We start from the raw sequence: 12,564 nt of genomic DNA, 5'->3' as shown, positions 1-12,564 counted from the left end.
ACTTACTCTAGTTTTATGTTGGCCACGGTTTCAAAATAATATAAAGAATAAAAAAAACAAACAAAAACAACAATTTTTTTTTAGTTAAGCTTTGTAATTATTAAAAGTTTTTAGACCGTACCATTTGAATATATTTTTTCTATTTTCTTAAAGTTCTGTCTACACTATCAAACTAGTTTCGCGAAAAAAGTGTGATGTGCTCAAATATGGTAGTGATATGGCATCATCGTGTCCATATATGGCACATCACATTTTTTTGTCAAATAAAGTTTGATAGTGTAGACAGAGCTTAATACTGTGGACTAGATAAAATGATTCTAAATATCTTTGGATTATATATATGTTGTGTTGGACATTATAAAATGGTTTTCAAAATGACTTTTCACAAGAAGTTTCTGAAGTCATTAATGCTGTTTGCAAAAATGATGTAAATGTCTCAAATTAAAAACCTTTTCTTAAACTTTTAATCGACACTTAATTGTAAAATGAACATGCAATTACTTTAAATTAAAGTTAAATGTAAAATGATATCAAATATCAAAACCAATTATCACAGAATAAGCACATTTTACAAAAAAAATTGTAGAATAGATTATAGTTGATATTTGTAACTTATTTCTTTTTGTTTAGGTTGATACCAATGGTGTAATTAGCATAAACCCTGACTTCAATCGTAGTCGACCTCCCTACTCTATCACCACCGACTCGGCGAAGCGCGACACATTTGAATATAGTATTCAACTCGTCTCAAAGACCATGAACCACGTAGAGCAGGACCGTGAACGACGCATGATTCGGGAGCTGTACGTCCGCCATGCTGAAATCATTAGTTCACAAGTTGGCAGTGATTTTGAACAAGTAGGAACTTAGACTTAGCTAATTTGTTCAAAACAGGGCTGGTCCGAAACCGGGGGCCCAAAAATATTATTTACACACTTAAGTGAGATATTTTATATACTATTTCAATCAATTAAATATTTATATATTTCCCTCAAGTGGTATATACTTACAGAATTCTAATAGTTTTTTCCTTTAGCCTAAATGTGAATGCTGAATATGCCAACTTATTTTACAGTCTACATTTTTGGAATGTATACAAGAATTTGATACCTTTTGACCATAAAAACATTCTGGTTTTCAGCCGTTTTGTTTTGATTAAAAAAAGAGCACATTTTTCTAAGACCAATACAGTATGTTTATAATCATATTTACTTAGCAACATTATTCTTGACTTTTTATATTTTCACTATAAAACTGTTTTTGTTTCGTAGGTGACACATGATGTTCTTCGTCTCTTTGTAATTGGTCAGATTGTCTCTGCTTGTGATTTTGATTACGATCATTTATACATCCACTACTTCGTGGATTTACCAGGAAGTGAGTTATTTTTATATTCTTATTCTGGGAATAACCATATTAAAAGGATAATTTTAAAGGGTGCAAAATATATATTATATATACTCTACGGTGAACTACCCCTATTTAGGGAAAACTATTTTGGATCCGAAATCCGGAAATTAAAAGAGTTATACTGTGATAGTCTCTATCATTTTAAGATAAGAAGGATACACTGTGTTATAAAACAAATATGTTCCATCATTCGTTATCATATGTTATAGGATAGGATATGGACATGTATTTCACTCCAGCTCCTGTGAATAATATTCCGGCGAGCTCTCATATAGGAGCTTCAAAGTGCTGGAGAATGCGGTGGTGTAAATGGTTCCTTTGCTTTTCTTTTCTTCTTTTTTTTTGGATCATTTTTGTGTGTAAAAACATTGTATTAGGCGCTATATAAGACTACTACATTATTGTTATTATTATCTTAAGACTTTTAAAGGGGGATTCTGGGTTTAAAATTGCTTTTAAATATCGTTTATTTATTAAATAAAAAATATTATAAAAATATAGACATGTCAGAATGAAGAAATAATAACGAGAAATAAAAAAATAAAATTTCATATACATTTTAGGGTAAATTCATGGAAAGTCTGTTTTTCAGCAGCTTAGGGAAGCTCATTAATATTCATGAGATATTCACAAAATCACGTCATCAGTGGATTCCAAACTCGCGACGTCATGTACGTTGTGTTTTTCAATCTCCCCTGTCAAACGACGACCACCCGATCATTGTGAAATACATTATTTGTAGGTTTTCTAAGCTAGGCCTAAAGTGTAATAATAACAGTAGTAGCATATATTTATTTGACATTTAATAAAATACAAAATTTAGTACAGATTACGGAGTCATAAATTATATACTATTTTTATACCTCGAATAGTACAGATCGTACTATCGGCTTCACGTACTAGGCTAGGCCTAGCCTAAATCATTTTTTTTCATGGGTGAGAGCCATTCTGACTAGAGATTAAAACGCTAAAACATTGGGGCCCATCATGGGCCTAGCTGGCCCACTACTAAACGATTGGCCCATAAATAACAAAACTCAGTGGATTCTAAACCCATCCTATCAACCAAACTCCTAAACAATCTAAACCTAAAACATTCTACAAAATCGGCTGTAAATATCGCCGTTCGCCGTCCGCACGTATGATGTCCCGATCGTCTAAGTAGGCCTAAAATAGGCCTAGTTTACTCTCCAAAAAAGCGGATACTACTGCATCAAGCAAGTAGACCAGTAGTAGGAAGGAGACCTAGCCGATCCGGCCCAGTTAAAAATTGAGCTAGCTAGTGTAGTAGACCCTATGCGAATTGATACTACCAGGCCTTTTACTAGGCTACACTTCTTAAAATTAGCAATACTTATGTTTACAAATATTCCAACTCTCTCATTCGAGCTATATTATCTATACCATTCCGGTAGGTTGAGTCGACCTTCAATCAAATACTGTATATCGTTCATGTTGTGATATAGACGGGGTATACTCGACCCGACCAGTTTGGTATTGTATACTGTATCTGCTTATCACGTGACGATGCCAGGCATGGGTAGATAGAGCACGTGTATCGTCGTCTCGCTCTCCTCGCGCTCTCAGCAGGAATGTATACGTTACGCTTCATTGATTTTGAAGGCTTTCCCTAAGTCAGTGCGAAAATCGGCAAACGTAAAGTGCAAACATATCTAATTTTTCACTGTTTTGATGAATTTTCATAGAACATTGACTTTATAAATGGGAAGACCGACTAAAATTACATCAGATAAGTATAATTTTACAAAAGTGATTGATATGGTTAATGATAACGAGTCGTCGGAAGATTGACCATTTCACGAATTTCCTATTCTGTAACACAGTGTCATATCGCCGTAGCTGCACTTGTAATCTGGCCTCCTTTCACAGCCTTCGTTCTGCTTCACTGGGCGCTTATATAAATTGAAACTTTTACCGTTCAAGAGACAGACAAATATATTTTACATTTTGTACTATTCATTTTAAACCCGGAACCCCCCTTTAAGTAAGTGTAAGTATTGTTAGGCGCTCTATTCTTGGTGTGGCTCTATATAAAGCCTAATAACAATAAATAATCATCATTATTATTGTCATTATTATTATCAGCTTTGTCATAAATTATATCATCTTCACCAATTCCGTCAGTTACCATAGCAATTGTCACCTGTTTCCAAAGTCAACCAGTCCTATATAATAATACAAAAAAAATAAATTCATAAAGTCCCATAAGTATCCTTGTTAAATCAAAGCATCTCAGTTCAACAAACTAGAGTCATTGACCCCGCAATACGAGAGCATCTTGGATTTTATAGCAACCGTGATTTGCAAGTGCTCGTTAGATGTACGACCATTTCCGCGAGGATTTAAAAGGGATTTTATAAGACATCTAAAGAACACTTCCGTGGTAATCAAATATTTTGATTTGGTCATAAAAGTAAAATAGACTTTGTTTTGATTCCTCTCGCTATTAGCCGCTAACTACTAAACTTCTTAGAGATAATCTTCTTTTTTTTTTATGTTCTTTTCTTTGCTTCTTGACGCAATGTGTTTATTTAAGTGAATACTCAAACCATGATCACTAATAGTTTATGATTTCTCTGGATTTAAATGCTTTTATTTTTTAATTCTACCAACACTTTTTTTAAAATTTATTTATTAGGATTCCTTTTTTTTTTTTTGGCTTTTCTTGACGTAATGTGTTTATTTAAGTGAATACTCAAAGCAGTGATCACTAATAGTTTATGATTTCTCTGGATTTAAATGCTTTTATTTTTTAATTCTACCAACACTTTTTTTTAAATTTATTTTTTTATGATTTCTCTTTTTTTTTTAATGATAACTAGCCATATTACATCGGCAGGGGTTCGAGGCTGACTCACTCCATGGTTCTGGTGGTAGAACGAGTCTTGTCGGATATGGACTATAAACCGTAGGTCCAGTGTACACATCTAGCTCGTGTGCACTTTAAAGAACCTAGTACATCTTTCGAGACGAGTAGGGGGTTACCCCGGTGTATTAGTACATCACAGCCACTGATCACCAACTGGGCCCTCTGGGAAACCAGTCATTGACTCAAGAGGTTACCCAGTATAAATATATATTTTCAATTTCAATTGAATTTGCAAGTATACTGCTAAATTACTTGTTTATGTACATAATGAAATGAATTCTCTTGTATTGACTTTGTAAAATCCGTTCATGCGTGATGTTTGACCTAATGCATCACTCGAGGATATCGACGATCGGAAATTGCTCGTAAATTTTTCGAACGACACTCGCTCAATACACGATCAAAACATACAAGTCTAGTCGAATGTCCTCTGACCAGTACTGTATAACAGCACTATAGTATTTCAAAAATTTATGAATAAAAATGTAACAAATATTTTAAACAAATCAATTCAGCAGGGAGTTAAAGAAGATTTTTTATTGATTACTAATACTATATTAAACTGTTTAAATTCAAAGGCAAATTACTGAAACCAAATACAATGTTGTGGGTATCAGGGGCTCAAGGAAATTTTTGGGGAAAAAAATGGCTATCAAGTCAAACAGTCATTCTGCTCACTCTCAGAAACATATGTGTGCCGAATGATTTAGCTACTGGGTAGAATGGTGGCGCATCAATAAGATAATAACATACATTAAAACAAGTACTAAATCATATTCCAAAATAAACATCTCATATTTAAAATTAGTCTAAATTTCCTTTATTAAATTTTAAGACTTCCGGATATTAACAATTTCTCTAAGATCTCAACTAATCCATTTCGCTATTAAGTGACATATCCTGGCCATTTTGATATGTACATTCTAAATTGTAAATCGCATTAAATGGACTTGTTGTATTTGCTAATGGTAAGTTTGCCGTTTTTAGATATTCTCAATGTGTGATGTTAATTTTTATCAATACTGATGCGCATTATATATTACTTAATGATAAGTCCTTAAAAATGTTATAATTGAGCAAAGTATTACAGTTTGTCACCATATGAATAAATAATAATAATAATTAATTCTCAAACAATAGATGTTCAGTGATGGATCCCGGATTTTGGTGGAGGGAAAAGTGGGATTTGGGCAGAAGGCCTATAAATTGTAAAATAAAGTGCTAAGTGCTATCTTATTTTACATTCAAAATTTGGTAGAGGAAGGGGGTAGAGGGAAGGAGAGGAGGAGGCTGGGAACTAGGATCCTCCTATAATGCCATATTTGACTTGACTGCACCCAGTGACATAATGCAGAGACATAAAGCCCCATGGTTAAGGAAACCTAAGTGGCCCTTCAAGTTCCAACGTTGGAGGCCTTAAGGCATTTTTAGCCTTTTCAGCATATTCTAATGCATGTTTTTTCCTCTGGGCACTGCTCTGGGCCTCATAAGCTCCGGGACCCTGGGTTTAGCCAGTGAGCGCTCATAGCCGTTACGCCACTGAAACACCTCATCATATAGAACAGTAAATCTTTTAACTCATGAAAGTATCCCCCTATTCAACTCATAAACATTTCATTATTTGTATGCATGCTAACAAATTAGGGTGGATTTATACGTAGTATCTCTATACATTCCTAAGGGACTGTGATACCTCGATGATGAAGTAACGATATGTTGGTATTTTATGGTTAATAAATCAAAAAGTTCACCCTAGAGACATGCATCGTACAAGCATTTTGATGTATGAATATCGTGGTGGCAATGTTAAGTTTTCCGAGACTTACACTAGACTCACAAGCTGGGTATGGTTAATATCCCTGTTCTCTTGGGAACTCGCTACCTCGATGAAGTGACGATATGTTGGCATATTACATAATCTGTCATAAAGGTTTCCCTAGAGAATTTATTATGTAATTGTAAGCATTTTTTGTTCTAATGAATATTTACTGGTGACAACGTTTAAGCCTTGTACTAGATTCAAGTATAAAATATCTAGTTATTGTTTTATTGTAATTATTTGTTGACGTTTTTAGGTCACCTAATACTAATAATACCCGGCAGACATATAGCTTGCTAATAGTGATAAAATGTTAAATGTGCGCTGCGCTTTGTTAAGAAGGGAATATAAAGCGTCCTAAGTGCCGTCCTTGAAAGCTTAACCGTTATCATTAGCCCCGCTTAACACGCCAAGTCACCTTGAAAGTGAACGCTTTGTAAATACCTGTTGAGAGATTTATTTATTGGCTTTTAACAGCGGATATAAACGTTGTTGGACATAGTGGCGTTCATTTTTTAGACGCCATTTTGCGTTTGGTATCGTTAACCACATTATATTTATCATCAGATATTTTTTTGTTCTGTATTGTTTGTAAATATTCAGTTTACTTTCCTTTAATGTCTAAACCTCTGTCTACACTATCAAATTAGTTTGACAAAAAAAGTTTTTCATTCAATTCGTGCTAGATAAATACTGTTATGATGATACTGTAATGATCCCCAGTTTGTCAATAAAAATAATTATAATACATGATATAATACATTAATAAACACATTCATATTGTCAACAGCCAACAATATAAATTCGTCCGCTGAAGTTTATCTAACTTCATTTTATATATAGAAAAGGTAGTCCTTCTGGGAATGTAAAATACTGTGTTATGTAATAAAGTCGTTAAAATGATTACGTGGGTAATAAACCATTGATGAAATATGATAAACATTATGCACCTGATGCGTCAAATTGAATATTATGATAAAGTTACGAATGCGTTATTTTGATGGATCCAAAGTTTCAAATACTTATCCATCATTTTCTATTGGAATATTGATCTGTGTTGTGGCATCTTTGGTGTTTACCTTCCTTGCAAAACCAAGGTCTTTAGTTCAAATCTGAAGAAGTAACATGTATACAATTAATTTGTTTTGATGAGACCATGAGGGAGATTAGTTAATTAGTATAGTCAATTTTTGTCAATTGAATTAATTAGTTACAAGACTACCCCTGACTTTCTAAGCTTATCTTAAAAGCTTGAGTAATAATTTTCTTATTATATGCAGGAAAAATATACAGCGCTAATTAAAACGTTTAATATTTGTTTCAATGTAGAGAGAATGAGTTATAAGCTATATTGGAAAGATGATATCTGCAATACTAGTTTTTAAATGAAGGTCACCTAATCAAAGATGAATTAAAATCATATCTTCTAAAACAAGGTCATATAATTTTACGTTCAATCTAATAATAAAAAATGTCTTTTAAATTTATTAAATGAAGATATTATTACATTTCTATATTAATACTTCATTTTTGTTCACAAAAAAAAGCGTTGAGGAGATAATAATGCTGATTAAAAAGAAAAATGTTGTACAATATGTGTATTGTTTTACTGAAGAACATTATCGTTTTTTGCAGAAGGAAAAAATATTTTTTTTATGAGAGAAAATCACTTAATATCCACTTCAAACATTTTACTTCAAACATTTTTCTTGGAACACGGATTTCACAGGATTCCACAGGATTCATACTTGTTTATTTAATTTTTAAGAAAAAATAATATTTCAATATTTTTTTATGAGAAAAAAAAAACTTTTACCAATTCAAATATTTTCTTATACCACAGGTTGCAGTACATGGTTTATTAAATTTTTACAAAGACAAAAAATCAAAACATGTTTATTTTTGTATGATGAGAAAAAGTCACTTTTTATATCCGCAATTTCAATCTTCATTGATAAAAAATCATAAAATTATTATAGCATGAATACAGACAAAAATACAAAGTTGGATTTTTATTTTTTTTTATATTAGTTTGCATAAATTATTTTTTTAATATATTTTAAAAAATCAGTAGAAATATTTCATGAAATATTTAACATTTCTGCACTGCTATGTCATATTATATAACTACAGTATACATAATCATCCATTTTTTTATGTATCACTATCACTCAACAGATGTACCAATGTTGGAATTTATAGAATCTAATTGTAAATATTTTATGTATGAATTGAATGTTTATTTATTTAATTGCCTTTTCAGAACATCTGCTTTATATAGTTTTATATTGTTCTGTTTACAAATATTTCTTGTTTCTTTTGCCAGTGTTGGCTACAATAATTTCATTTCATCACCAAACATCCCTTTTAGCCACCATGCCACTGGCTATGGGGTGAGTGAGCATCTCTCTTGCCATAGATGGCTATGGTGGGCTGGGTGTTGCCACCGATTGTTAACATGCGGTGGGAGCACATCCATTTTGCCACCCATTGCTACTATGCGGTGGGAGTTGCCACCGATTGGTACCATGGTGTGGGTGAGTATCCATTTTGCCATCCATGGCTACCGTTGGGTGGGTTTTGCCAACGATGGCTATTGTGGCCTGGGTTAGCATTCCTTTTTCCACCAATGGCTACTGTATATAGCATGGCAGTAACATTTGTGGAATGAACGCCTCATTCACTGGCTACCGTGCAATGGATGAGCCTTCCTTTTCTTCTTTTTCCATCGTTGTTATTTTGATACATGAAATATTCTCGTAGGTCACTTGCTCGCAGAATTCTATAAATAAAATCTGTTTATCACGCAAATTGATTCAATTGAAAAACAAACAAGTAATTGATTCTTCCCACATAATCACATCGACAAATCATTTTGTAAATTTGTAAACATTGCAAGCGAATGTATTAATCTTCTAAATTAAATTCAAATGTAATGTTTATGTTTTGATGATGTTCCAACATATCTACGTAACTGTTCTCTAAGATTATTCTATTTTTAACAATTTTTATTTTCAGAATGCACTCAAGGGAATTGAATAGTCTATGATTTTAATTTCTTTTTGTTTGTACTGTTTGTTAAAACAGCTCTAATAAAGGAACCATATTTCTTAGAGAATTCTTTTGAAATCAGATGAATTTCTTTTGCTGAATATTAAGCTCTGTCTACACTTTCAAAGTTTATGTGACAAAAAATTGTGATGTGCCCATATACTGTATGGACATGATGATGTCATATCACTACCATATTTTGGTATATCACTACCATATTTGGACACATTACACTTCTTTTGTAAACTAGTTTAGGTAGACAGCTTTATGTAAAAAAATGAAAATTAACTATTCTTGCAGTAAACTATTTTTCTTTATTATTAGTTTCCGCAAGCAACGCCAACACATTTTGATGAATTTAGTTTTAGGTGATTTTATTTAGGTTAAATACCGTTAATTAAGTATAAATTATTATGTGTGTGTATATTTTTGGCACAAATATATAAATTGCTGTAAACTAAATACAATTTACCATAACAAATTAATGATATTAATGTTATATGATCTAATTTAAAACCTTTATTTCTTAGACTGGTCTGCAGATCCAAGCCAACAAATTTCTGGTGTTACACAGACATGCAAGACGAAGGTGATAGAGAGGGTATGTATAAATTTAAATTTAGTACCACCCATCTCATACAGTAAGTACACAAAACCCCCAAATACCACATTCCCCCTCCTCCTAACAGAACATCCCCGCCTCCTAACACCCCATTCAAAACACATTCTAAATAATATACCTTAATAGTGCTAGTAATGGCGCGTGTATCTACAACAACATTTCTCTGTGGTGCCTAACAAATCTCTTTGGTGCCATTCAAACATCTCTCACTTTTTCAACATTATTATATTATATTAATTTGACTTTATGCTACAGTTTCCCATTCAGTGTAAATAATGATATAGCTTTTAACTATTGTATAAGTTTGTACAGTATGAACCTGATACTGGTCACTCGGTCTTAACCTTGGGTCAACACTTATGACTATAAAATAAGTGGCTACTTGCAGATATTTGGAACAATTCTCTATTATCTCGAAAACTGACTGCAATAAACTACAAAATAGTGTATGAATTAAAAACCAAACAGATTTTATTCCTAGGAACATTAGCACATTAAACCTGGCGCCACTTATTGATATATGTATTAATATGACACTTTTATAAAAGGTCTTGAGGAGCTGAACACTAAAAATATCAAAACGAACACAATATGCAGTATTAAAGTATGATGGATCTCCTTTGTATTATCTAAGAATAACTTAAATCAGTGCAAAGAGTATTATACAAAACTCAACTGAACTCACAGACCAAGAAAAATGTATTTCTCCTTTTGCTCTAGTCGACATTACTCAATACAAACAACAGAAGAGACAAATTATATTCATAATTGTCTTATGTGCTCCCTTGTTGCTCATTTTCTACCGAAAACCGTTTTTATTGGCACCAAAAATCTTTATATCTAGTTCATTCTTTTGAATAAAACAACCCGAAATATGTGGCCTTCATTAATTTCCGCAGCATCTGTGTAGATATTGATGTTGCCGCCAGTAAGTTTAATACACAGGCGGTATAGGCTTTGTGCAAACTTGTTGGAATTAGTCTCTTGAGGATCAAAACCCCCACTCTACTAACATACAGCTAATGTATCTATTTGAAGAAAAAAATAAGATTCTCTGCTTTAAAAAGCTGACGGTAAGATATATTTTATCAAAATCCTGAAAATTGAGTAAAAAAAAAAAAAGTCACAAGAGTTTAGAGCATTAATTAAAAGAGTCTTTTAAAACATACTTTGCTTTGCGAAATCCCGAAAATTTAAATTTGATTGTATAATTTCTAAAGCTTTGTCTACACTATCAAACTTTATGTGACAAAAAAATGTTATGTGCCCATATATGGACATAATGATGTCATATCACTACCATTTAGGCGCATCACACTTTTATTATTATTTTATAGTACCTAAAGCTCTGTCTACACTAGCGTGATGTGCCTAAATATGGTAGTGATATGCTCAAATATGGTAGTGATATGACATCATCATGTCCATATATGGGCACATCACATTTTGTTGTCGCATAAAGTTTGGTAGTGTAGACAGAGCTTTATATAGTAATAGTAATTTATTCACATAATTGAATGTATGAAGAAGCTAGTGCAAATAAATTATGTTTTGAGTGATCATACAATATGTGTTATACAAGCTAAAGTAACATTTGCACTTTGTTAATGACTTGAGAACATTATGATGAAAGAGGAAGGTGATGTATTGTTCGCATTCATAACAGATTACGTGGTAAATGCCTCAATTGTTGCTACATTAAAAGTGATTATTATGAAATTTATATTACACTGTGACATCGTTATTAATGCTCTGATAAATTACAAAAAAGAGAATCGAATACACCACCAACAAATATACGCGTAATTATAAGCATAGAGATATTATGAAGTTTCCCATTATAAGGCATATTAGTTAGTCATTGAAATTACTTTGAACTTTACATAGAATTATCTCACTATTGCTTTGTGATAATAAAGTGTTTGTGGATACACCACTAACAAAAACACATTTAAGTATCAAGATATTATGATACGAACTTATCGTAAGAAAAATGTTTCCCATTATAAGTCATATTATTCACTCATTGAAATTACTTTGAACTTTACATAGAATTAACTCACTATTGCTTTGTGATAATAAAGTGTTTGTTATGTAATTTTGTTTGTACTTTACGGTAATGATGCCACGAGTGAGTGTGCATCGTGTCGCCAAGGGTATTTGGCGTCAACACATTTTGGAGGTCATACGATGGTTAATAGTCATTTCGGGCCAATTAATAATTTATAAATGCCAGCGAACCTAGATTTAGAATGTTATTTGTGTAAAAACTTTCCTTGAATTAGATTTCCATTTATTGGATATTTTATTTATTTATTTCAGTGCGTAACAAATAACGTGTATAATGCGCCAATTATAGGATAAAAACGAAAACGAACATTTTCTAAACTAAATCTCGTTTTAAGCTAGATGGTGTCACATCTTCTTACAAAAGGAAGACAACTTTAAGAGTTTTATGTAGTGTATTGTAATAGTAATGCAATAGAACTGCTATTGAATTGACCTCTTACTCATTCCACAAGAAGGTGTCCTCTTAATAAGGGTGTCCTTTTGAATAGCGGAGTCCCCCAAAGGAATGTTTGACCGTATTGATTGTACTGTATTCAGGGAAAAATTTCATTTTAAAATTTTGTTTAGCAATATTGCTAAATCAAACTGATTTTTAAGTCGAGAAACATAGTTTTGTATTGTATTTTTTGCTACACAATTGTACAAATGTGTAGCAATAAGGTTGTTATTGTACTGTATATATGCTACACTAGCGAAAATGTT

General features: G+C 32.3%; 1 protein-coding gene across 1 annotated transcript in view; it reads left to right on the top strand.

The window, feature by feature from the left end:
- LOC140045353 (tectonic-like complex member MKS1) overlaps positions 1 to 12,564 on the top strand; it is a 41,271-nt gene that overhangs the window by 3,865 nt on the left and 24,842 nt on the right. The window contains exons 7-9 of the mRNA XM_072090208.1: positions 631 to 858; positions 1,272 to 1,377; positions 9,701 to 9,771. Of these exons, the coding sequence (XP_071946309.1) occupies positions 631 to 858; positions 1,272 to 1,377; positions 9,701 to 9,771 (405 nt within the window). The remainder of the gene's footprint in view (positions 1 to 630; positions 859 to 1,271; positions 1,378 to 9,700; positions 9,772 to 12,564) is intronic.

This window comes from Antedon mediterranea, chromosome 3 (genome assembly GCF_964355755.1).
Source record: "Antedon mediterranea chromosome 3, ecAntMedi1.1, whole genome shotgun sequence".
In the NCBI taxonomy this organism is placed as follows: Eukaryota; Metazoa; Echinodermata; class Crinoidea; order Comatulida; family Antedonidae; genus Antedon; species Antedon mediterranea.
The sequence above is the reverse complement of the archived record's forward strand: the minus strand, read 5'-3'. Positions and strand labels throughout refer to the sequence as shown.